The 26915-nt window shown below is 33.8% G+C and overlaps 1 protein-coding gene across 1 annotated transcript; it reads left to right on the top strand.

Annotated features, from left to right (window-relative positions):
• The first annotated feature begins 1452 nt into the window (after positions 1-1452).
• Positions 1453-26084, top strand: LOC148199958 (uncharacterized). Its single transcript, XM_088112023.1, has 20 exons — positions 1453-1607; positions 3875-4024; positions 8499-8538; positions 8744-8801; positions 9240-9322; positions 10650-10748; positions 10865-10980; positions 11069-11187; positions 13720-13790; positions 14188-14293; positions 18698-18837; positions 18957-19115; positions 19192-19295; positions 19453-19628; positions 22176-22365; positions 23239-23338; positions 23808-23976; positions 25016-25098; positions 25186-25262; positions 25624-26084. The coding sequence occupies exons 1-20, from the start codon at positions 1531-1533 to the stop codon at positions 25793-25795; spliced, it is 2289 nt and encodes a 762-aa protein (XP_087968149.1). The 5' UTR covers positions 1453-1530; the 3' UTR covers positions 25796-26084.
• Positions 26085-26915: the final 831 nt, after the last annotated feature.

Here is a 26915-nt window from a genome sequence, read left to right as displayed (position 1 = left end):
ACGCTCATCCAACAGTGGAGGACGCTCGTCCAACAGTGGAGGACGCTCGTCCAAACAGAGGAGGACGCTCGTCCAACAGAAGAGGACGCTCGTCCAACGATGCTCGGACGCTCGTCCACTACCGCTCGTCCACAATTCAAAGTTGATGTCAGAAAAACGTTAGATTTATAACGGCGTTAAGTGGGTAGGATTCAATTGATACAAATTTCAAAACATAGGTATCAAATGCCTACATTTTTAAAACCGGGTACTAAACAGCAAATTACCTCCGAACATGGGGACTAAGTAGGTAATTAAGCCTAAATTAAATAAGCTTACCCTGTGTTTTTCATTGTGTTGTCCTGTATTTGTACGTCCATCTTGTCTTTGCAATGATCATCTGTGTGGATGTGAGCAGATGATGCGTTACTGGAGGAGACACTTGAAGAAGGAATTTTGGAGGAAGAGAACCTCGTTGACGTGCCGAACAGTAGTGCGTTCGGTTAGTTGTTTAGTTTAGTGATTTTAGTGTGTTGTCTTAGAACGACCACTCCCCTTTTGCTTAAGATGATTGTTCGGTGTTTTTGCTTTGTAANTATATATATATATATTTATATAAATGACCTTTGATGTTTCAAAAAAATCAATCCATTTTATTCTTCTTTTATATTTGTTTTCTACATATTATATAGCATTAACGACTATCTTGAAGAAAGATTCTAAGTTGGAAAAAATAGAAACCAAGATATAGAATTTTTCAGAAAGGGATTAAAATAAAACAATTATTTTATTGATATTCTACGAACATTCCTATTTCAACACAAACAAGAAGGAATAAGAATTGGATTCTAGCAAAAGACCAAGAATCCACCTTAGAGTAACTTTTCCATATTTTAATTTATTTGTTTAGTTTATTATACAGAATTTAATTACAATAATTATTAGAAAAATGTAGTTATTTTGTGGAGAAACACACATGCAGACTGCGTTGGCATCACATTTAGAGGATTTACATCATAAAACCGTTGAGGTTAACATAGGGATGGAGTGGAAAATTTGCTAGACCAAATTTGAAAGCCAAAGCTGATGTTAGTTTCTTTCTTAGAAGAGAACTACCAAGGCTTATAATGGCTGCAGTCATTGTCTTTTTGACATGATACATTTAAAGCTAAACCTTTTGATCTGATAAATTTGATTGTTCTTTTATCCTTCACTTAATTTAGCAATTTATTTTTATTTATTTACTTTTAAATAAAAGGATATGCTTCTTAGAATGAAGATAAGTGCATGATAAAAGGATGAAAAATTTGTTTGAATCAACTTATTCAAACAAAATTTGAGTATTGGTTCTTGAGTATTTTCTAATCCCGGATAATAATACTTGTATATCTTTTTCTTTGAGCCCTCTTGATTGGAATGGCCACTCCAAAGTGAATCTGATAATGCTTTTCCTTATTTATTCTTGGAAGTTCCTTTCGGTGAGAAAATTTTGTACTATCTTGTGTCTGACAGTCGACATTATGGTGCAGCTTTTCTGTTCATGCTATTGAAATGGGAGAGAAGGTTACTTCCATAATTGAGCATGCCATAAATGTGTTTGGCCGCAATGAGGATCCAGTTGGCAGCAGGTAAATTTAATTTAATTTTTCCTAATGTTCCTATTAATACATGTTCCTATTAATTTAATTTTTTCTATTGTTCCTATTAATTTATAAAATGTGTTTGCCTATTATTTAATTTCTACAAGCTTTCTATCCTCAACTATAGCATATACTTGCAAAGCAAACATTTAACACACGCTCATCACTAGACGCGACCTTTCTTAAGAGCTACTTCTCCTAGACGTTTCAAAAGAATAGCTAAACAATCAAGCTATAAACGCTTCTGTCAAGATAGCATCTTACGAGTCAGGGGATTAGCAACTCACGAGGATCACCCAATCTCTATCAAAGGTTGTCAAATATAAATGCCGAAAAAGATTTCTAGAAACACTACTCAACCCTCCCTTCTAGTGTTTCTCACTACTTCAATTTGGTGGTGAAGGATCTGAGTCATGAGGATCTTCAGGCAAGGTGAAGGAGTTATTTGTGTGTGATGCTGGTATGTGAGAAGAGGTTGTGAAAGAATGTTATTTGCTCTTTGAGTTGGATTTTGAGAGGAAGTAGGAATAATCAATGGATATCACAAGATGGTATAGGAAGGACTTGTTGAACAAATGAAGAATGTTCCATCGAGGACAAGGTGTGTCCTCAAAGAAGGTGATATCAATCAACATAATACCTTTTTGTTGACGGAAAATAACTTTATACCCTTTTTAAAGTGATAATAGCCCAAAAACACACACTTAATAGCCTTTTCAAAAGCTTCTCAAGATCCGGAGAGACATTGTGAATAAAACAAGTATACCCAATCACACATGGAGAAACATGACGCAGCGGGTCATTTGGAAATTTATAGAGTGAGAAACTTTATTTTCAAGAGAAGAAGACGCCTTATTGATGAGGAAACATGTAGTGGGAATTGCATATCTCTAATGATGAACATAAACATAAGTATTCAACATTAGAAGACAGACAATTTCAATAAGATGTATACTCTTCCTCTTTACTATACCATTTTTTTGTAGAGTGTGAGGACATGTTGATTGATGTTAAATGTCCTGGGAAGATAATAACGAAGAAAATGTATCAGAAAAATAGTTCTCAACATTATCACTTTTAAGAATTTTGAGTGTCTTCCCAAGTTGGTTCTTAATTTCATTGAAGAAAGACATAAATATGGATAAAAGTTCAAATATGTCTTTCTTTAGATAAACCCAACTGCATCAAGAGAATTCATCAATGAAGATTACAAAATAACTGAAATTAAAATACTTGGGTTAGAAATTTACAAAAGAAATCCTCTAAAGACCTTGGGTTTACTAGGCCAACACAATTTTTAGAAAGGCTCTAGATTCCATGTTAAGCTAGAGGAAGATAGAGACATCGAGTTGATATTTATATTGAGAACACATGCTTTATTTATATTGAGATAAAGGAATCATCTAATAAATAGTGGTGATTTGATATCCTCTAATAGCAAAGATGTGATAAGTGAAAAAATAAAAATGTTTCTACTAATTCATATATAATTTAGATATTCCTGATTAGATAGGATTTGCTCCTTATTTTTATAATTATGACAATTATGTTTCTCCCCTCTCCATACATAGGTAGGGATGGAGCCAATTAATTTGAGTTTCTTTTCTCTTGAAAAGTAAATCTAAGTGGTTTAAGAAAAACAACTTTTAAAAGTTCAGCCTTTCTTAAATGGAAACTTTGAAAAAGAACTTTTACAAAGCTAGTTTTAAGGGCAAAAGGCATCTAATCCATTTTTTTTCTTTATTTCAAATGTCAAGATCCAAGAATACTCTACCTAAGAAGATTTAACTTGAAAGTAAGTTTCAAACTTAATGATCTATAGAATTATTGAATGGTAAATGAACAACTTGATCCTTGGATATATAAACCAGTGGCTATTTAGTGTTTAAAAGATAAAAAAAATTTATTTGGCCCCTAAATCTGTAAAATACAAATTGATCCCTAGTGTCAAATTTGTCCTTAAATGTTACAAGTTAATGAAAATAGTCTCTCAAAATTTAAGCAGACATGATTGTCATACTTGATACACATTCAAAGACTCAATAAGTTTTTTTGTACTTTTAGGGACTAAATTAATACTACACTTTAATGGACCAAAATGACTTCAAATATACTCTTTTAGTTTTAACATCAAAGTTGCTATGATGCACTAAAGAAGTGACGATAAATATTACTTTTGGAACATAATGTGGCTTCATTTTGTTTGTCTTTTGAATTTCTTGCTTTCTCTTATCCTTCCAATTTCTTTATTGCAGGGACAACAATGGTGGTAGTTGGCAAGTAGATGTGGACATGTTGGATGGCCTTTTATCTAGCCTAGTTGAATACCTTCAGCTTGATAATGCATACAATATTTTTATTTTAAATCCTAAGCGTGATGAGAGGAAATCTAAATATGGGTATCGGTGCGTATTTGTAGAATGTTATCATTTATTATTTATTATATATCAAATCCAACAATGTTACCTCTTTTGTAGTGAATCTTGTAATTATACACAGTCTAAACTAATGAGTTTGTAGGCACAAATTCAAAGACCAAAGTAGTTTTTATTTACTGTGTGAAGGAGGGAAATCATTTTGGAGAGACAAAATGAATTCGATCTGTTTAAAGGGAATGCTCTCAAATGGGAATTCCTAGAATTTAAAATTAGAGTTTGTTAATGCTCTATTTTAGACATATCTCTAGTTCACGTAGGATTAAGACTACTTTCCAACACTTCCCTTAATGTCCAAGGCAATTCCAGGTATCTTAAATATGGATTTAAGGTAGACTATGTATCTTGGGTAAGATTAAAAGCCTAACTCAGATCAAAAGACCGACTTGTAAAGTGAGCTTTATGATATCTGTTTTGATCATATTTCTACTTGATGTGAGAATACTATTGGCATTGAGACTGCAATTAAGGTAGCCTCAAAGAAACCACAATTAAGGTACGCTAAGGGTGACCATTGTCAAAGCAACTTTTAGACAAAACATCTATTTTTTTTGGGTAGTTTACAGTAATAGTTGAGGGTATAGGATACCATTGATTTGCTAGGGAGCCTTTACTCAGGTCACAATTCTGTGTAGAAGGAGCACATTGGCTCAATTCATTGATCATTAAGCTAGGTTGAGTTGCTTGATAACTGACAAATTGGGTCTTCTCCAGGTCCATTGTGGCAATGTACACTGAGATGATATTAAAATGCGATGCCAACAACGGTCACTGAAATCATCAGTCACTAGGTCAAGAAGTAGGGAAACACTATTCTAGTGATCAATGATTTAGTAGAATCTATTAACATCTCAATGTGAATCATGCGGCGTTGCAATCTTCTACAACGATGTTGCCAGTATGCACATTACTACCAAAGAGCATTGCTATCTCGTAGTGCAGTTACTGATATTATGGTAGCAACTTGTCCAGTTAATGATATTTATATTAAATTAGATTCTGTAAAAATATTTGGGATATCATTGGAGTGAATATGAATATTTTATAATTTTAATTTTTCCACAATATAGTTATTTTTTTTTCCTCTTTATCTAAGACAATATTAGATGTATTTTTTGAGTCCGATTTCGTTATATATTGTAAATTCTAATCAAAGTATAAACATGGTAGAAACATGATCTCTTTTTAGAGAGAATAAGTGATTTGTCCCTTGATACAAAGCCGAACTTACTGTGTTTAGAAGATGCAATCAATACACTACACTTAAGCCTCGTATAATCGTGGTGGTAGGAATCATGGATGCTCTTGTATTGGAGTTTCTTCTAGTGGTGGAAGTTATGGTAGAAGTCGTGGTGGCAAATTTGCCAATTTTCAATATTAAATGTCTCAAGTTTGGACACACAGCCAATGTTTGTCATTTCATATCTGCCATTTCTTATCAGCCTCATGAATCACTGTAGTTCATTGATCTGGCTACATAGCATTACCTTCCTTATTCGGCTTGTTCATATTAAACATCAAATACTTGGGTAAATCCTATAACAAGCCGAAAAACAATGTTCGACCTAGTGTGATGCTGATAAAGTCTAATTCTCAAGGAAATGCCAATACCTCTTGGATATCAGACTCTGGTGCAAGCTTTCATGTTATTGGTGAACCACAAAATATTAAACAACTTGAACATTTTGATGGTCCAGATGAAATTTTCATTCAAAATGGTGCAAGTTTAAGTATTTATGGTGCTGGTTTCTCTTCTTTTGTGTCACCTTATGATGTTATATGTCCCTTCTATTACTAAAACTATTAAGTGTTAGTCAATTTGCCAAAGATAATTCGATTTTCTTTAATTTTCATTTTGACAAAAGTCTTGTCAAATCTCAGGGGAGAAATAAGGTTCTTCTTCAAGGAATTGTTGGTGTTGATGGACTTTATTCATTCAGTAATCTGTAGCTTGATAATCATTTCTTTCAGCTGTTGTCATCCTCTAAGTCTCTTGACTATTCTTGGACACCTTGCTCTATGTTAAGCCGTTAGGTAGTTAAAGGTTTACATGAGAAGAAATAAAAAGTGAGGAAATTAAGGGCGGGAAAGGAAGTTAGTTGTTAGTAGAGAGAGAGAGTATAAATAATAACAGAATAGGTGGACAGAGGGATTTAAAATATTTTTCTTTTGGGTATAGACTGACATTTTCTAGTGGAGGAAGGGAGGTTTCCTTGGGGACACTTACTTGTAATTCTGTTTTCCATACCTTAAAGAATTAATGAAATACATATGCATATGTTTCTCTTCTACTGTTTGAGTGTTGTGTGAGAGGAGAATCATCTGTTATGGTTCCCTGCATAAAGGAACCTAACATAAGCACTATTACAAATAATGTCAATAAAACAAATCCACCTCTGACTGGGCCTACGATATTGATGACTGCAAATCCACCTTTGGTGCTGCATTTTCTTTTTCGTGCCAACCTGATCTCCTGGTGGTCTCAAAAAAAACATGTCATTGCTTGTTCCAATATTGAAGCTGAATACCGCAGCTTAGCCCAGGCATCTCCTGAGCTCTCATGGATCCAAGCGCAGCTAACAGAATTACACATTCCCTTTTGCACTCCTGTTATTCTGTGACAACCACAGTGTTGTTGCTATTGCCCACAACCTTGTTTTTCACTCCAAGTCCAAGCATATGGAGATTGATGTCTTTTCTATTCATAAACAAGTGCTGTCCCATCAACTCGTGGTGTCTCACATTCCAGTCTTGATCAGTGGGCCAATGTTCTCAACAAACCACTATTCTGCATTTTTTCTGTTGCTCCGAAGCAAACTCAATGTGATAGATTTCATTAATCTCAATCACTCACCTTGAGTTTGAGGGGGACCTGTGGATGTTATATGTTTATTGTTTGTGTTATATGTTTGTTGTTTGTTTTAATTGTTTTGTCGTAAGGCTTTGTCTGTTTGCTTTATTTTATTTTGTAATTCTCGGAGGTTACGCTGGTTTGTAACCATTTGTAATTACTCATAATTACCATTTAAGTTCTCTTTGTTTTTCTGTGAGTTTTGACTAGCAGAACTGAATAATGTATGATACTTACAATTAATATACAGTACAAACGTTTACAGTCACATGACTGATTATGTTGATTATTCAATCTCTATTACTGATAGAGGTAGAACTTACACTACTTTTGGTCTCTGTGGAAGACATGATTATTGTAGGATATGCTGAAAGATACAAATTGACATTAGAGAAAAAATTGGCTGCCCAAGACCTCGTAAAACTAAAGTATTTCCATGGAATAGAGGTTGCTTACTCAAAGGCGATTTATTTTCATCTCCCAAAGAAAATTTGTACTTGATCTCTTTAAAGAAACATGTAAGCTAGGATGTAGATTCTCCTGAGTTCGTATTGAACAAAATCGTAGAATTAGAAGGGAAAGATGCTCTCCTCCAGAAAAAAAAAATCATCAAAATTAGTGCAAAATCTTATTTATTTAGCACTCAAGACTAGACAGTGCTTACACAATTAGTGTGCTAAGTTAGTTTATGGATTATCTACGAGAAAGACACACCTAAGTAGTTGATACAATTCTTCAGTATTTGAAGTCAATCAAGACTGGGAAAGGGGTTATTCTTCTGGAAATACTTTGATCTTGATATATACTTATGAGACTATGCAAGTTCTGTTACTGGTAGAAAATCTACATGTGGGTATGATATATTTCTTGTAGAAAGTATAGTTACCTAGAGAAGCAAAAATAAAAAAAACAAAAACGGAGAGTATCTTTTTCTAGTGCAAAAGCTTACTTTCGAGTCCTTGCTGAAGGTGTGTGAAATGGATTGTGGATGAAGATTATGCTTGATGACCATAAAATATAGGTTGACATCCTTATGTAATTGTAGTGTGCTAATAAGTCAACTATGAGCATTGCTCATAATTTAGTCCAACATGATAGAATTAAGCATATTGAAATTGACAAACATTTCATCAAAGATATTCTTGGCAGAGGTCTAGCGGTTATAATTCATATCCCTATAGGATCTTAGATGGCAAACATTTTCACTAAAGCGCTTCCTCTGGATAGATTCTAGAATCTTGTAGGTCAGTCGAGAATGATTGATATTCATCTAACAACTTGAGGGGGAGCATTGTAAATAACAAGTTATTAAGAAAAAGAATATTCTTAATATCTCCATAGTAATTAAGAAAAAACACTTTGATAATCTTTCTATGTATTTCAACATATTTTTATTTCTTTTCTTAAAAGTTTTGGTTATTATAAATAGAGAAGATGAGAATGTAATTAGTGTGATTGTTATCAGTAAAATAATTCTATATTTTCTTACATAGTTCAAGTCTAGCTTATGGGTATCTATCAAAATTATATGTTATGGCCATGCTTTTGTACCTGCATGTTTTTTTATATTGTGTCTCTTGCAAAATATTTCAGGAGAGGTTTATCCGAGCCCGAAATAAACTTGCTAAAGGAGGTATATGAAATATTCTGTCTTTTCTCCTTAGAATGTGCCCTGCTATTGTGATTTGGTTGTTTCATTTGTAAATTGTATCGAAATATGTTTGGCATTATTTTGCAGAGTTTATGAACTAGTTATTTGCAAAAAGTAATTGTTAAATATTTTTCTATACTAAATCAAGGCCTTCAATGCCAACCCTAACAACCACCACATTGTGCAGAATAAGAGTTTGCAAATGAAGCTTCTTCAGGCAGAAAACATTCCTGAAAATCTTCTTGGTATGCCATCGATTGTCATTTTGTCTAAAGAACTTGGTACAGGATTCATCAAAGCTGATGACTTGCTTACAAACATTCTATGTTCCAAGCTTGGTGCATACAAATTTATATGCTTCAATTTGAGAGGAGTGTTTAAACAGGTGTTATTATTTCATTGTATAGCTTTTATAACAGCTGTTTTAGGTTGTACTTAGCTGTAGGTTAAGGAACATAGGTTTTACCCTCTTCCACTTTGAGCTGTAGTTGTAGTCATCTTTATACACACACACACACACAAACATATGTATACACACACATTGACACCGCAAAGTCTTTCCTATGCTTATTCAAATTTTTATTATTTGTGATATACTTCTGCAGTTGATGTGTGCAGTCCCTCTTCATTTCTTCTTGCTTTTACTTAGAATCCCTCATTAGCTACTTGATATTGCTCTACAGCTCTTACTAAGATTCAGCGACCATTGTATGTAAAGCATCCAATGATGAAATTTTCTTGGACAAGAACCGAGGATGCTGATGTTGTAAGTATTTCATTTCCTTGTATGGTGAAAGCATATATGCTCGTTAGTTTTTATTTTGCATGATATGTGATATTCAAATCTTATACATGATTGAATGATCTTATGTTAGGTTCCTAGGTATGAAACCTAACTGTCTCACAACCTACACTCACATAATTGCACACAAAGGGGAAATAAACGAAGGAATTGTATGTATTCACACCAATGAATGTCTTATACAATGATGACACGGGAGCATAACCCCCCTCACAAGGTCCAAGACCTATTGTCTATACAAAAGAATATGACTAACTGCCTTCTAACAATGAATAGAATTCTATTTATACAAGACCTCCCTTCCCTCCTTTCCTAACTACTAAAACAGTTAGGATATTAACTCTGTATTAACTCTTCCTTCTCTCTTAAACCCATTATCTCCTATTACTTATATCCTATCACCTTATGATAGTCTTTACAAAATTCTATTGGTACAAGTTTTAGTTGCTTTTTCTACTTCTTTTGAACTTCATTTACTTACGAAACTAACTACTATTCATCACGCAGTCCTATTTTATTGATCTCCTGTACATATAAAATTGGGTACTAGTCCTCCGAATAACCCCTTCTATTTTATATTCCTTTCCCCTACCTCTTGCACCAGAATTTCCTTCTGCATTATCAATTGAGCTTTCCAAAAGATCATCTGATGTCTCACCTGGCTTCCAAATATTCATTTTCCCATGTCCAAGACTTTTCTACCCTCTTCCCCTCCATGAATACTATTTATCATGGCCTCTTTATCAGTTACGTCAAAAGTTAAAAGTTAACACAGAATGAAAGTGACGGGCAGAGCATTTAGTTATTGGAGATCAATTACATAAGGGTTAATAGTGTTTAAAGCGAACTTAGTCCTTAAAGCTAACTGTTTTTCCCTATATTCTGGGTCCAAATTTTTGTGTATTTCAGAAAATAAAAAATAAAATATAGGGACTAAAACCAAAGTTTTGAAAGTTGGGAACAAAATCTAAATTTGGAATTTTTTGGAGACCTAAAATACCATTGACTCATTAGGTAAAGGGAGAATGGATCATTTCAAAGAGTTAAAAATTGTAATAAAGGAGAAAGAAATCCTCTCAACATGTATATATGTTTTTAAAACGCAAAATCATAATCCCATGTTCTCTCCACGTATATATTTCTTTGCTTCAAGCCAAAGTGTAACTAGGGCATTTCTATGGTAGTTGTGCTGCTCAGTGCTCATTTATTATTTGGGTCTGGTCACTTTTCTGGTGTTCTTGTTGGAAGCATTATTAAATGTTTGCTGTTTTGGTACAACAATAAAATGCAGATGGAATGGCATAATATTTGGCTAAATGCACTGGATAATTTTCGGAGGTTGTATCAAGGGAAAGACATAGTTGAGATCATTGAGGTCAAAGCTTTACAGGTGTATACTCATCAGATATGTCTCCACTCTCGACATAGGAAAGCAGATTTAATTACCAAAATTTTTGTGCTACATCTTTTTCTTAAGTTTTCACTTTTTTTACCCTGCATTTCTAGTTACTAAAAGGGAAGGATCAAGACCTGCAGCTCCAATTAGAAAAAGTATTAAAATCTGCAGACTACAGTGATTTTCAAGCAGAATGTCTCACTGATACATGGATTGGAAAAGACAGGTTCAATTTCTGTTGCTTCACAAAATGCTAATTTTCACTCATACACATCCCTTACATTTTGTTTCCGTTTGTCATTGTTTTGTACCAGATGGGCATTTATTGATTTAAGTGCAGGTCCTTTTTCATGGGGACCTGCTGTTGGGGGAGAAGGTGTGCGTACGGAAGCAAGTTTACCAAGTGTGGAAAAAACAATTGGTTCAGCTTCAGGTAGTAATGATATGTTCGATTGTGTGTAATTTATCCAGCTTTAAATCATACTTTTGTATAAGAATATAGTGTTAATTCATAGCCATCAATGACAGCTGTATAGTTAGTTATATAGTTGTAGTCTACTAGTAGTTAGTTCAGCATAACATCAAGAAATAGAGAACTCTCAGTACTAAGTTTAAGTTGAGTATAATAGTTTTCTCAATATCATATTAAGAGCTTGAAAAATCACTAAATCATGGATAATACTTCTTTGATGCAGAAACTGACCAACCACTTCGGTTAGAAGGTCTTTAATTATGTAAGAAAACAAATAATTATTTTATTTGTAACACTTAGGAAATGAATTTATATCTAACTTAACATCACAAAACTGACTTTCATGGCGAAGATTGTACCTCAATTGTATATTATAATCTGGCCTTATTCTTAATTGATGTGGGGTCTCAAACACACTTCCCATGCCAACGTATGAACATCTTGGGCATGATGTTGGATATTTATGAGTGGTGTAATAAGAGCTTTATAATGGTGGCATACTTTATTTAACATAACTTTGCTTATTTTCATTCATAAAGAACGCGATGCTTATTTGCATTCATATAAAAAATGTATTAATTATTTGGAACAGCTGCATATGTCTGTAGTGCATATTCCTGTCGAATAACCTAAACTTTGGAATGACGAGCTCAATCAGAAAATTGAGTGCATGCTCCTTGACAAGAGGGTTACTAGTGATGCCAAATGATCAATCGTGTTGATTCTATACTTCAAGTCCTACTCACTCGTAATGATAATCACTCTCATTGTCAAAATTTCTTTGGTGGTGATAACTATAGCTGTCAGGGAGACTTAAGTGGTCAGAAAGGTCACGATGGTCAATCTAACATTCATTGTCAAGTTTGTACGATTATAGTCATACTGAAGTATGGTGTTATCATCAAGGCTAAGTATGATCAATCTGAAAATGCTTAGGACAATCATTCAATAGGGTCCAACTTTGCTTGTCCCAACCTTACTGTACAGTAGTTAGTTCAACTTGTGGTCCCAATCAGTTTGCCACTAGTCCTTGAGCTCATTACACTACCTTTTTACTACTTCAATGGTCCCAAAATTGGTATTTTAATTCAAGGGCTACACATATGTTACAACAACTCCTGAATTTCTAAAGCAATAAGCAATGCCACGTCAAGAGGTTGTCCTCTTTGGTATATATAAATATCCTTCTTCTTTGGGCCTTCAATAACCAAAAATCTTGAAGAATGTAAGCGACTTTGTAAATGATAATGGTGTTTTTCTTTGAATTTCATCGCACAAACTTTTATGTCTTAAGGTTTCCTTGGCTCAAATGTTCTTTGTACTGGTGTTTGATATAGCAAGTTTACTATTCATGAAGAAATATCTAAGTGTATTTATGAGGATTTTGGGTATTTGGTATAGGAGATTTGAGTGGACCCGAGGAGAAAATTTGGAGTGAGTGTAAATGACTGTGTTGCCCCTATTTGTTTATTTATTCTTTGGTTTTTAAATTATTTATTGTCAATTAATAAATTATATTTTTATTTTAATTATTTTTTATAATATAATTCTTTTTCATTTTCTCAAATACTTTTTCTGAAAAAAATATTTATATTTTGAAAAGATACACTAAGGGTAATTTTTACTTTACACAAAAACTAACCCACCGACCTTAATTAATTCCATCAAATCAATCAAACATAGCAATAAACTTTCTACTCAAATCCATTATCTTTCCATTAAACCTATTGGAGATCCCATATCAATTAGAGATAAGGTGAACTTATAATATATAAGTCAGTGCAAAATTTATCTTATAACTTGGTTTTGTAAGATTGAGTTCAACTTAAAGTTCATCTTTTAAAATGGTATCAAAACCATGCAAAGCATATCCTAGCAAAATTTGTTGTTTGTTGGGTCTATTGTGCCACCCGTTATATGATTGCTATTGAATCACTCATTAATGTCTAATTTCATGCTCGAGATATATATAGTTCTGTGTGAGGAGGGTGTGGAGATCCCACATCGGGTGGTGATAACGTGAAATTATAGTATATAAGTGTCATTATACTATAGTTGGCTTGTATGAGTTACCTTTGTATTGTACAGTTCTAGGTTTCCTATTATTGTATCTTTTTCATTTCATGTATAATTCTCAGTATCTGTTATTCTTAACAGATAACTGACTTGTATAAATAGCCTATATACATATGATTTATTGTGTGATGTTAATAAAATAAGTTCGATTCATTATTCATTTTCTCTCTCTCTCCCTCTCCTCTGTTCACTTTATCTATTGAGTGTATTTTTTTTTCACTGATCCAGATTCTTCTAGTTTCTCACTTATTTCGGTCTTGTTAGTCTCGAAGAAAAACAAAATTACTGGAAACCTCTGACATATTATGTTGACTTGTAAAGTTAAACCTTATTTGTTCTTCTCATTGTGCATGGCTTAACTCTTGATGCCATGTTATATTTCTTGCTATTTTTGATCTGTTTTCTTGCTGATTGCAGAAATTTCGGAAGAAGAAGCAGAAGATCGATTGCAAGATACTATTCAGGAGAAATTTGCTGTATTTGGTGATGTATGTAAAATATGTCTGGTCTAACAATATATTGCATATTGCATACGGTTCTTCGAAGAAATGAGGTTTCAGAGAGTTGTAGTTAATTGTATATACTCTTGATAGTCTCTACCTCATACATTGTCAATACTGAAAACAAATAAAAAAAGAAAAGCGTGGTTCAACCGAAATGATTGAGGATGTGAAACAAATTGTGATAGAAATAAACATTTCTACTCTAGGTTTCTCTCAAGTTGACAAGAGTTTTATGTAGTGTTAGTCGACTTTGATATCATCGGAATGTGAATAAGGATGTTGAGTTGAGAGAATGTAGGCATCCGATATATGTAGTAAATGTCCCTTCTTTCTACACTCATTTTCTCTAAAAGTGAGTCAGTTGTTACTCTTAATGTTGCAGAAGGAACACCAGGCCATTGATATTCTTTTAGCTGAGATTGATATATATGAGCTTTTTGCTTTTAAGCATTGCAAAGGAAGGAAAGTTAAGCTTGCTCTTTGTGAAGGTAAATCTCCTTCTGTAGCTCATGGCATTTAAATTTCTAATTTGAACTTTAAGTTTGTTGAATTCCCTTTTTTATATCGGTAAAAAACTGTTTCTTCAATTTCTCTTAACATCTTGTTTTTTGGACATGTTGGGAAATAACAAATACAACACAAGATATGAACAATGTCATTAAGCTTGGTTGCAACAAACATGGAAAGTTATAGAGCAGAACAAAGTTAAGAAATAGTATATGTAGTTAATATTCTTCAAACCAATATAAACACAAATGTTAAAGATCGTCTTAAAATATGAACAAAAGTGAAAATTTGAGCTTGTTTGTAAAATATAAGCTATTATGCATAATGGTTTCAATTCAAATATCAATCTTGACAATGTGAATGTTTTTCCAGATTCATTATCCATTTATAAACTATCCCACTTACATTGATATAATGGTTCACAGGGAAATAATGACGGAGAGTGAAATGTGTGTTATAAAAGGAAATTTAAAAATAAAAGTAGTTATAATGTTAGTAATTTCAGGGGATCGACATTGCCCGATAATGTACCCTTTTGGGGGAAATTAGGGGTTTTTTTATTGAGAGCCTTTGGTTGCGTATAGGGAAATACCCTTAGGAAAGGAAGTGTCTTCCTTTGTATGTGGATGTTGGTGTACAGTACTAACAATTGCTGAAATAATATTGCACAAGATATTCAATCTTCGTTTCTGGTGTGTTCTTTCTTTTTTGGCGTGGCACGGAGCAAGAATGGTCCAACTTGCTGGTTTTGAAATGAAGGGGTATAATGGATAACCAACTAGATGGGCCAGTGAATAAAGGAAGGTGGTTACAGAGCTAAAAGCTAATGTGACTGTAATGAAAGAAGGTTTCTGGACATGAAAGAAATCAAAGAAGTGTTACAAGAAGTCAAGAGTGAAAAATTGTTTGGAGAGTTCTCTATTAATGATGAAGAAAAGAAGGAAGAAAGATATATACATGGTAACAGATCTTACGAGGATGAGAAGTCTGTTCAAGAAATTCTGGAATGCACTTTCAGGTTAAACTAGACATAAAAAATTGTATGAACAGATATCATGTAGAGGAAGCTCTTGCTATTTGGTTGTTGGTTTGGAGGTTAAGATGGTCTGAAAAGTGTACTCTTGACCAAAGGCACACAGAAGTTGTAATTCCTTGTGGATCGCTGCTATAATTGACATGAACCTGTACTGGTTGTTGGGGAAACAAGTAGACGACAGACTACTGTGTCAGTTGTTAAGTGTTTGTTTGTAGTTAAAATTGCACACCTTGAATTGCAATCAATATACATAAAACACCTTGAATTTTATTGCATTGGGTAAACGATTAATTAAATAAATTGCTGCTTGAAAGGCAAAATCCCAAAATTTTAGGGTAATTGAGCATGATGCAATAAAGTTAAACCCAATTCGGTTATGTGCCTGTGTTTACATTCAACAACACCATTTTGGTGATGAGTATGTGGACATATAACACGATGAAGAATACCATGAGTAGTAAGAAAAGAACTAGAGAACTGAAACTCAGGCCCCAATCAGTCTGAACGCTTTTAATTTTAGCATTGAATTGAAGTTCAGCCACAACTTTAAAATTCTGAAAAACAGTAAAGGCATCGGATTTGTGTTTAAGAGTATATAACCAAGTGAAACGTGAAAAAGCATCCACAAAACAGATATAATACAGAGAACCATTGGTAGAGGGAACATGTGAAGGATCCCAAAGGGAGGAGCAAATGTTGAGTCAATGCCTTGCCACGAAATTTGAGATTAAGATATTAGGAAGACTTAAAATATCTTTCGAGAATTAAAGTGCCTCATGCCAAAAAAAGTAATCTTCATATCTCTACAGAAGTATGTTGTTGACTTGCTTAAAGAAATAATATAGACAGTCTGCAAACCAGCTAGTACTCCAATTGATCCAAGCATAAAGTTAGGAAGTACAGAGGAAGATATTGCAGTGGACAAAGAAATGCATCAAAGACTTTTTGGCAGACTTATTTACTTATTTCACACTAGGCCAGGATATTGCTTGTGCTGTGAGTCTTGTAAGTCAATTTATACACCAACCAAAGGAGGTTCGTTTGCAAGCTATTCCTAGAATTGTTTAAACGAAACAAGAGTGTAAGTCTTGAAGAATATATGGATGCAGGTTGTGCAGGGTCAGTTGTGGATATGATATCAACTACTGGATACTGCACCTTCCTTGGTGGAAATCTAGTTGTTTGGTGGAGTAAAAAATCAGAATGTAATAGCATGATTAAGTGCAAAAGCAGAATTTCAATTATTGGCCCAATGAATATGTGAACTTCTATGGCCAAAGATTATATTGGAAGACTTGAAGATAAAGTGGGATGAACCTGAGGTTATATTGTGATAATAATCTGCAATTAGTACAGCTTATTACCTGGTGCAGCATGATAGAACTAAATATACTGAGATTGGCAGACATTTTATCACGGAAAAGCTAGACAGTGGTTTGATTATTACGCAATGTGTGTCCACTCAAAATCAACTTTTAGACATACTCCCCAAAGGGTTGATCTGCATTAACTTTGAAAGAATTATATCCAAGATGGGACTGGAGAACACTTACCAGTTTGAGAGGGACTGTCAAAACTGTGCATCTCATTATGTATTTTAGAAGGTTTATTATTTTATCCTTGCTGTACTTTTATTCTTTAATACAGTTGTATCATAATTACAGGGATTTGTTTCCTTAGAATTAGCTCTCTATATTTCCTAAAATAAAAAGCTGGCTCATGCATTAATAGGACCAATGGCCTAATTATTGAAATATTGAAGAAATATATTATTCTTTCTAAATTTGAGAGATGGGACGCACTAATGCACTAGTACATGAAGAAAAAGTTTACCTGAAGATCCCAAAGCAAAAAATGCTTAAATTATCATTTGTGGGACTGTTTTGGTGGTCAAAGTGTTTCACAGGGGTAGAAACATTTTGATTTGCAGAACTAGTTGCAGTAGAAGGACCAGTTGCAGCAGTAAAGGCTGTTGCAGTTCTTGGTGGTCTTATGGAACATTCTTTAATGAATTGACCATCATTTATGCAGTAACTGTAGAACATTTTAAGACAATGTGAAGCACGTCCAAATTCTTCACAACAGAAACTTTGGACAGCACTTCGGTATCATTGTTTAGGCTTTCCTTGTGTTGCATATGCTGATGGAAGAGAGACAAATTTCTGCTTTTCATGGATGTTTTAGTTGGAAACATTCTTCTAGAAGCTCATTGAGGCATGCATCCAATGATGGGGTAGGAACTCTATTCAAACACCCTCAAAATTGGATCTCAGTTTCATAAGAAATTGATCTGTTTAGTAGTTTCATGAACATGTTGCTCTATACTTTCACCATCATTTTAGAAATCCTCATATACAATGTCAGTGTTTTTGGCCCAAAGATTCATAAATGAGAAAGGAATTCAAAAATTGAAAGACTATCCTGCTGTAATATGGTGACTTCATGTTCTAATTGGAATCTTTTAGCAATATTATTGTGGCTATATATCTTTACATAGGCCCACATCTTGGCTGCATTATTGAATTGTCGGAGATTGGGAACAATATTAGTATCAACAAAGACTATGATAGATCCCTGTCTTTACTTGAGCATCTTTAACTTCCTGCTGGACATGTTCCTCCTGTTGATTTTCTGTTAGGAACAGAACTGGTACCATCAACATGACCTCAGAAGTTCTTATCTTTTATCAATATCTAGAACTGAAAAACCGAGGTTAAATAACTCTTGCCATTAAGGTAAACAAATAAGATATCATTCCTGTCACTAGATATGAAGTTGACGAATAAAAGACATGAAAAAATCATACTAGAGAGAGAAAAACAAGGATAGTCTTGCAGAACCTAGAGTCTGGGAATTTTGGACAGAACTAAAATAGGAGTACAGCCAAGTCTTATACCATATTAGACTATGAAAAATTGCATATCAATAATGTGTTCTCCTTGGAGAATTCTCCATTCGACTTGAAAGTGACTATTGTGCAATAAATGCTACCTTGCAGCTGCTGGGCTAACTAATTATCAAGATAACATAAATGTAGCTGTACAATCATGCATAAATTGTTGACCAGTAAAACTGTTCCAATAATAATAAATATTCTGTAATCACCAATTAATAACGAATATTGTGCTAGTCAATTCTTGGGCATGGTTATCATTTGAAGTATCTGTGCTTCTCTGGTAGTAGTGAGATGTTCTCATCAAGCTTTTATTTGTATGTAGTTCTATTTTGCTTTATTTTTCATTCTAAGTATCAAACGTTGTAGATTTCATTGCTCAGTTTCTGTAGGTTTAGAAGCTACACGGTTTTATTGTAGCTTTTCTGTACAGCTTGTAACATAAGATAATTTCAGAACTTGATGAAAGGATGCGGGATTTGAGAAATGAGCTACAGTCATTTGAAGGTAAAGAATATGATGAAAGTCATAAGAAAAAGGCCATAGAAGCTTTGAAACGGATGGAGAGCTGGAATCTATTCAGTGACACGCATGAGGTCAGCCAGTTGATCTATGTTAATTTAGTAAATTACTATAATGAACTGCATGCCCACAAATTTTTGGTAGTTTAAATTTCTGGTTGGACCTCATCATTCAAGGATTTACCCCTTTGCAGGAGTTCCAAAATTACACAGTTGCACGTGATTCTTTTCTTGCACATCTAGGTGCAATGCTGTGGGGATCTATGAGACATATTGTGTCACCTTCGGTTGCTGATGGTGCATTCCATTATTATGAGAAGATATCCTTTCAGTTGTTTTTCGTGACACAGGAGGTAAGATGTCTGTTTGATCACTTGAAAAGGCTTGCACCAGCTGAATGTTGACATTGCCCTTGTATTATTTTTTCAGAAAGTTAAGCACGTAAAACAGCTTCCTGTGGATATGAATGCTATAAAGGGGAGCCTTTCCTCATTGACAGTTCCTTCTCAGAAACCAATGTTCAGTCAACACATGTATGTCATGAATTTTTAATTCTAACCTTTCTTTTCCCTACCTTCAATTAGGCATTTGGTTGGTGAAATGTTTTCTTAAGACAATGCTTTGTGTCTGATTTATCACATTCCTATAAATTGTCTCCCTAATTTTCTACTTACATTACTATCACTTTAGGTTGCCACTGTCGGAGGATCCTGCCTTAGCAATGGCCTTTGCCGTTGCACGACGAGCAGCCGCTGTACCTTTACTGCTTATCAATGGAACCTACCGAAAGACAGTTCGAACATATCTTGATTCTTCTATTCTGCAATATCAATTGCAAAGACTGAATAAACATGGTTCTCTTAAAGGTCATTCCTATATCCTTAAGTCCTGTTTTAGAGTGCCATTTGTATGTACATTGAAAAATGAGAATAAATTGCAGACATCTTGAAGTTGTGTGTAAAAAAAGGGTGAAAGGAAAATTTATTTCATCGATGATTAGTGTATATGTTACTCAATCTATTTTCATCCATTGCACATTTTTATTCAAAGCAAATTTGGTGGAATTTTATTTTGAAATCTTTATTCAATTAAATAAATAATTAAGTCAGAATTGGAGATGAGTTTAAGACAACCTTTGCGCACATTCTATAAGATGCTTGACGTTATGCCTCAACTGCTGAATAGGAAGTGTGGCATACTTGATTTGGGATGATAGTAGCATCAATCCTAAATATTACATTAGTTTTCGTATATCTTCAACTCTTTATAGCTCACACTTTGAAGCTCATAGTGTTTGCTTCACTAAGTTGCCAAAAGTCTGCCGTGGACTATGTATAATGAATTGGGTTTGTGCAGTTACTGTTGAATAAACTGGGGCATTGTAGTATTTGGGGCACAATTATATGCTCCACATACTGGAGTGTTGAGTTTAAGGATTTAAGGGAAAATAATAACTGAGTTTTGTATTGATTCTGAAACCTAAAAAAATTGCGTGTAGAGGGATGTGAATATATTACATCTGTCCAGCTGTACCAAACTGACTGATTCTTTACATGTCTGAACAGAAAAAAGTTATAGTGAGGTCGAGTGTATGCTGGGTTTCAATAAACCCAGGTATATTCTAATACTCCTTGCAAGCTAATGGTGGGTGAGAGCTATGCATAGAAGATAGTTTACACACTCTAAAGCTTGATTCATATAAACTCTAAACTGCTAGGTAATGAGCCTTTGTCAAGACGAATGTTGTCAAACTCAAGCATCATAAGAGGTCTGAAGGTCCTTATTTATTTTATTCAATTTGGTTTCACTATTAATAAAAGTCCCAATCTAGGCCCTCAACTTTTATAAATGTAACAACAATTTGACCATTTTCTATACAATTAGCCATAAAATCATTGACAAACAAATATTGATTGTTTTAGTTTATGCTTAATATAATTCTGACAATTTATAAAACCAACCACATCATTTTCAACGGACAAAAGGGTCACACTGTTGCTATTTTAAAAATTGAGGGACTTGATTTAACCTTGGAAGAGTTACACTGTTACATTTTTAAAATTGAGGGATTTGATTGAATATTGTATTAATAGAGGGATCAAATCGAGCAAAATAAATAAATAAAAGGACCATAAAGAAATTAAACCTATTGCATTCATCATGAAATATAAATATACCAAGGGACAACATGACAATCACCTCACTACTCCTATCCTACAATTGTAACAAGTGGTAGGTAATTACAATTAGATCTTGCACTTTAGGCTTTTTCAGCACTTTATCATTTGCGTATGTAATGTTGGTGATATCTTTGAAGACTTTTCTTATTATATCCATCAACTTTCTTGCATGGTGGTGCATTCCTTGTATAGGTGTCCAAAAGGACCATTGAAGGATGTGTACCTTTGGAGTCATTGCTTGTTAGATCTTTTCTTAGAGAGTGATGGCTCTCTTCTCACTTACTTTGACTTGTAGTACTTTGACGTGATTGAAACATACTCCTTTACTTTACAGTTGACTTTGTGCCCCTAACGATACCAAAAAGGACTTTTGCTCATTTATAGTTAGTACCTGTGTCTTCATCTTTGAGATACATGTTGTGAGTCAGCTGTAGGGATTTAGACGTTATGAAATCCTGCAGATGTGTCTAGTTCAAAGCACTCTTCAGATTGCATTTATTCCATTTGACTCGAGTCATCTAACAATTGAAGCTGGCATAGGAGACATCTTTTGATAGGTGCTACATCAAGGACTCTAATCTTGGTTCTCTGCAGATTACATCAATCCAAGAATACTCTTGAGCAACCTCTCTTGATCTTCTTCTTGCTTCTCTATCTTGCATGCTTTTGATGCTTCAAGATGGAAGCTTTTTCTAACTTGGCTGTCTAAACTTCCATTCTTGTTGACATATATCTCATGCCCCGAGGAATATGGTCATATGTAGGTGACATTATTGTCTAGCGCTTCTTGCTACTTGTAGTGTAGTCTAATACTTTTGGAAAGCTTCTTCTATTCTAGTTCCGTCTTCTTCTTTGTGAGGTCATCTAACATGGCCTCATTCACTTGTCTTTTGCGCTTTAATCATGACTTGTATCTTGACACAAAGTTGCTGTTGATCATGACTAAGCTTGTTGCACACTAGATAAATATATTAGAAACTCCAAAATTGTCTTGTTTGTTATGGTCAAAACTTAGATGTCAAATGGAAAATCATAGGATATGTAGAAGTGTAAAATAGTAGGGACTAACAAGGACTTTCTATGTCTAGCGTTGGGGTTGCATGTTCTAGTTGGACGTAATTTTATGACATGATTTATTTTGTTCATTTCACTAAATATAAGTTTAAAATAAAGCTCTCTTTTATTCTTGATATTCTTGTTATTGACAAATATGAGTATTTATGAATGGTGCAGGTAGGCATGCACATTCCAGGTCTGTGCTCGAGGTTCCAATCTTTTGGTTCATCTACAGTGAACCACTTTTACTAGACAAATATTTTCAGGCAAAAGCTCTCTCTGACATGATTATTGTCGTTCAATCTGAGTCCTCCTCGTGGGAAAGCCATCTACATTGTAATGGGCATTCACTTCTACTGGACTTGAGGTAAGATTGAGAAACCTATCTTCCAACTTTCTAAAATTGCTTATTCATCTGTCTTGCAATCGTATTTTATTGATTTATGTTAGGAACCTTTGTAAGAATCCTATCTATCTCCCTTACTCTCCCACCTCAGTATTCTAACAGAAAGCAATTGAAAAAGAAATGATTTGTATTCACATCCAAGAATCAAGAATACAATTGGGAAACCAGGAGCTTAACCTCCTTCACCAAGTCTAAACTGGTCTGTAACTCAAGAGTAAAAAACTGTACACCTGAAAACAATAACAGAGGTCCTTTTATAGAGACCTTTTTCCCGCCCCACTTAACTGTTTACCGTTAAGTGTTAAGTATTCTGCCTCACCTTTCGCCTCTCATAAACCCTCCAATTCCTAACAATTTCATTGGGAAAGGGTAGGGGAAGAGGTGAACTTTTATAAAAATTTATATTGAACAATTGTGATATTACCATTACACGCATGTGTGTTCATTTTCTTTTTATGATGACAAAAAATAATGAAACTATTATTATTATTATAACTATAAAAGTAAAAATAAATGTTTTTATGATTTTATCATAAATATTTGTAATTTATTTTATAGGTAATTTTTTGTTATAGATAATTATTTTAGTTTAAAACTGGTTAAATTTTAAAAAATGGTCAAATCGAAAAATATAATTAAATTTAAAAGGAGGGTTGTTTAGAGGGTAAAATTGGTAAGATAATTATTTAAATATAAATGATGGTTACTGTAAGGATAAAATTGAAAAAAAAAATGTGTACCCCAAAAGGGAGAATCTCTTTTATATATTAGTGTAGGTACAAAAATCTACTCATTAGTTCTTTCATGATTTCATCCTGTATGGGGACGATAAAGGCAGCCTATAAAAGCTGCAGTTGCTGCCACTGCTGAGCATCTTGCTGGTTTGCTTCCCCTTCATCTTGTCTATGGTCAGGCCCATGAGACCGCTATTGAGGTACATTTTATGTCCAATATTTGGAATCCAGTCTACTTCTTTGATGCATTTAGTGTTTTACGTATACTAAATCCAGATATCTTTCGTTTGTTGAGGTTCAGTTCTTGTGCATTGATTGTATGGGACTGTGTTACTCTTCTTTGGGTATACCTACCTAATAATCCCTTAAATGGCAACAAATCAGTTAATTTTTACCATACTCACCTTGCAACTCCCTAAATCTCCCAAAATACAAAAAGTGATGCATGTAGCAAAAGAGCCTGCAGGAAGCTTGACCACCTTTTCAATTTTGTCCTGGTTGCAGATGCTTAATCCCTTTTTCAACAATATACATAGTCCTTTAGAGATTAGCATGTGTGAACTGTGTCCCAAGTTCGTAGAACAGTCAATGTCCATGTACTAAGATGTAACTTCGTTTTTAAGTGTATTTGAACTACCATATTGTAAGATTTATCTCTGCGTATGACAGGACTGGTTATGGTCAGTAGGATGCAACCCTTTCTCCATTACATCACAAGGTTGGCACATTTCACAGTTCCAGTCTGATTCAATTGCTAGAAGCTATGTCATCACTTCCCTCGAAGAATCAATACAACTGGTTAATTCTGCCATTCATCTTCTGCTAATGGAACGTACTAGTATCCTTACGGTGTAGCATTGCAGCCATTTAATGATAGAAAAATTACTATTTCAAAAAGCATCAATTAGATCATTATTAAAATGCGCATGTCATCTATTTCTGTAATTTCTTTAGGAACATGGCAGTGGAACTGTGATGGGGACAGGTTAGTGTATGATACTACTTTTGATGCCAGGTTGAATTTAGAGTTAGATGTAGAGAGAGAGAGGAAAATGGGACAGAATATCTTAATTTGATATAAAGTGAGATAAATTTAATATTACTTTTGAACCTTAGTCTAAAACCTAAGCTCATTGGCTAACTGTCAATCATCATATGAAAGCCTTCTGTGATCAAGTGATTATGAGTTTAACTATTGTTGCTTTCTCTACACTTAAAAGAGTGTATTTGGATAAGAAAAATTGGTAGGGACCAACCATTTATAAGTCAATAAGCATGCAAAATAATTGTGGTTGAGCAGAACATTTTCGTTGGTGTGATAGTTGAATCTTTTCATTAATTGGTTTCCTAAAAAGTAACATTTGTCGTTGCTCGTTGGTGTGATAGCTGAATCTTTTCATTAATTGGTTTCTTAACAAGTAACATTTGTCGTTGCTTTCTGCACACTATTATCACAATTTGTAACAATTGCAAATGGGATCACTCTGAAATATAGAATGGGACTGAGAGCACTTGTCAATGCTTAATATCTCTTAAGAAATTGGAATTAGGTCCAACTAAATTTTACAAAACCAGCTTGTAAAATAAGATTTGCATCTAGTTATATATTATAATTTAGTCTTATCTTTAGTTGATACAAGATTTCCAATACATCCTTCACAGTGAGGACTGGACATCTTGTGGGACTAGGAGGAATCCAATAGCGAGTAACATGATGTACCATCGCATTTGCCTTGTGTAAGAAAAAATATATTAAAGCATATATTATCAAATTAAACCATGTGAATGCAAACCTGCCCTTTGCTTTCAGGGGTATTATAGGGCCTTTGTTTTTCTTGAGACAAAATGAGTTAATGTGAATTCTTAACAATATAAAGCTGAAAAAACGTTCAGGATCTTCCAGTCCCAAGAGCTTGAGCTTGCAAACAAGTACAGTTATGTCGTTAGCCTTTGGAAAAGGGTAAGTGGTAGTTATTTGTAGCTTCTATTCAACTTGCAATCATATTCTTAAGTTCCATGAATGTGTTATAAATGTTGTATTCTTCAGGTATCAACTGTCACTGGAGAATTGCGTTATGTTGACGCATTGAGACTACTAAACACGTTGGAGGATGCATCCAAAAGGTTGGGCACTATTCTGCAATATGCAATTTAATGGCCTGCTTTAAAATATAGGCCAGGCTGAGCTGTCAAATTTTTAAACCTGGCCTAGAGGGGTTGGCTAATCTTTATTACTTGAATTTGTTCACATTTGCTTTTCGTTCCTCTTCTTTTCTTTCATTCCAATATAATTGCAAAATTTATCTAAGGATGAAAATATGGCTAAGCTCAACTATTTTTACTTTTCTGTTGCTCTTCATTGATTAGTAGCTAGTGATTTCATGTAGACCTACTTTATCTTATCTTTAAGTTGTACTTCAAACGCTATTAAATTTTATTTTTTTTCTGAAATTTGCTAGTTTTTGTCTGACAATCTCTCACGCAGGTTTGTTGGTCAAGTCAATGCGACCCTTTCCCTTCTTCATCCAATTAACTGCACAAGAGAGAGAAAAATACATATGGTTTTTGATATGACAACTATACCAGCTTTCTTGATTGTTCTAGGGTGCCTTTATATGGTACTGAGACCAAGGCGACCAAAACCAAAGATTAACTGAGGCTTCTAGCTACCATTTTGAATTTTAATCGAAGGGTTTTCCATGTTGGCAAGTTTAAGCTTTTGGTGGTAAGGATTTACAACCACTTTTATGATAGACGTGCATAATTTTGTCGGGTTTTAAGGCTTTGTTGGTTATGAATAGTACCTCAGCACATTTAGTTTAAACTTAGTTGTTAATGCGTCAAATTTTTCCTGTATGCAAACTGAGCATTCATGTCTTGTGTTAATGTAGAGAACGAATTCACAGTGTTATCCAAAAGCAATTAAAGGAAATTGAGTTTGATCAATATTAGTTGCATCTTTTAATTTGATTGATGTTACGCTTGCGCTAAATTGTTTGTATCTTGAAAATCATTTTAAACTAGAGCTAATCAATAAAGGCGGGATCTTTCCCCACCCTTATCATTCCTTCATGCACCTTTGTGAGGTATTGGAAAACTTTAAAGTGATCATATTTTAGATTTTTGGATTGTAAAGTACGGAAATATGATCTCGATTATACGATCTAAATTATATTTTTGGAAATTCAAAATCACATTTCAGACTGTCTAGAATATATTTCGAAACCTAAAAGTATATTTTGGATTAATCGATCAAGAATGTATTTTTAGATCATATATGATTGGAAAATGTATACTTTTACAATTTTGAATGTATTTGCAGATTATATAATATGGAAATGTATTTTAAATTGTACATTTTAAAATATTAATTTTTATTTATGTAATTTGAAAACACATTTTGGACTGTATAATTTAGAATACATTATATATTTTGTAATTTGAAATATATTTTAATTTTGTAGATTTGTAGTTATGCAATCTATAATATTTTTGGTTAACAGTTTTCCTACACAAGCATTAAAAGAAAATAAATATGGTTGGGAAAAGAAATTGGCATGTTTGATGACGTGTGGGAGCAGATAAATCTTCAGATTTGGGATTTTTTTTTGAAGTTAAAGTTTTCTCTGATGCGATGATGTTTGAACAAATCTAGGTTTAGGTTTATAGATGCAGGTTGTTTGTGGTTGTTCGATAAAGACAAACAGGCTCACAATGACTATTGTTTGCTGATTTGCGATATTGAAGGAGATGATGGTGGTGGGTTTTGATGGCTAA

Source organism: Vigna umbellata, chromosome 4, assembly GCF_029865625.1.
Source record: "Vigna umbellata cultivar VRB3 chromosome 4, Vumbellata_1.0, whole genome shotgun sequence".
In the NCBI taxonomy this organism is placed as follows: Eukaryota; Viridiplantae; Streptophyta; class Magnoliopsida; order Fabales; family Fabaceae; genus Vigna; species Vigna umbellata.
Note: the sequence above shows the minus strand (reverse complement) of the source record. Positions and strands in the feature narration are given on the sequence as shown.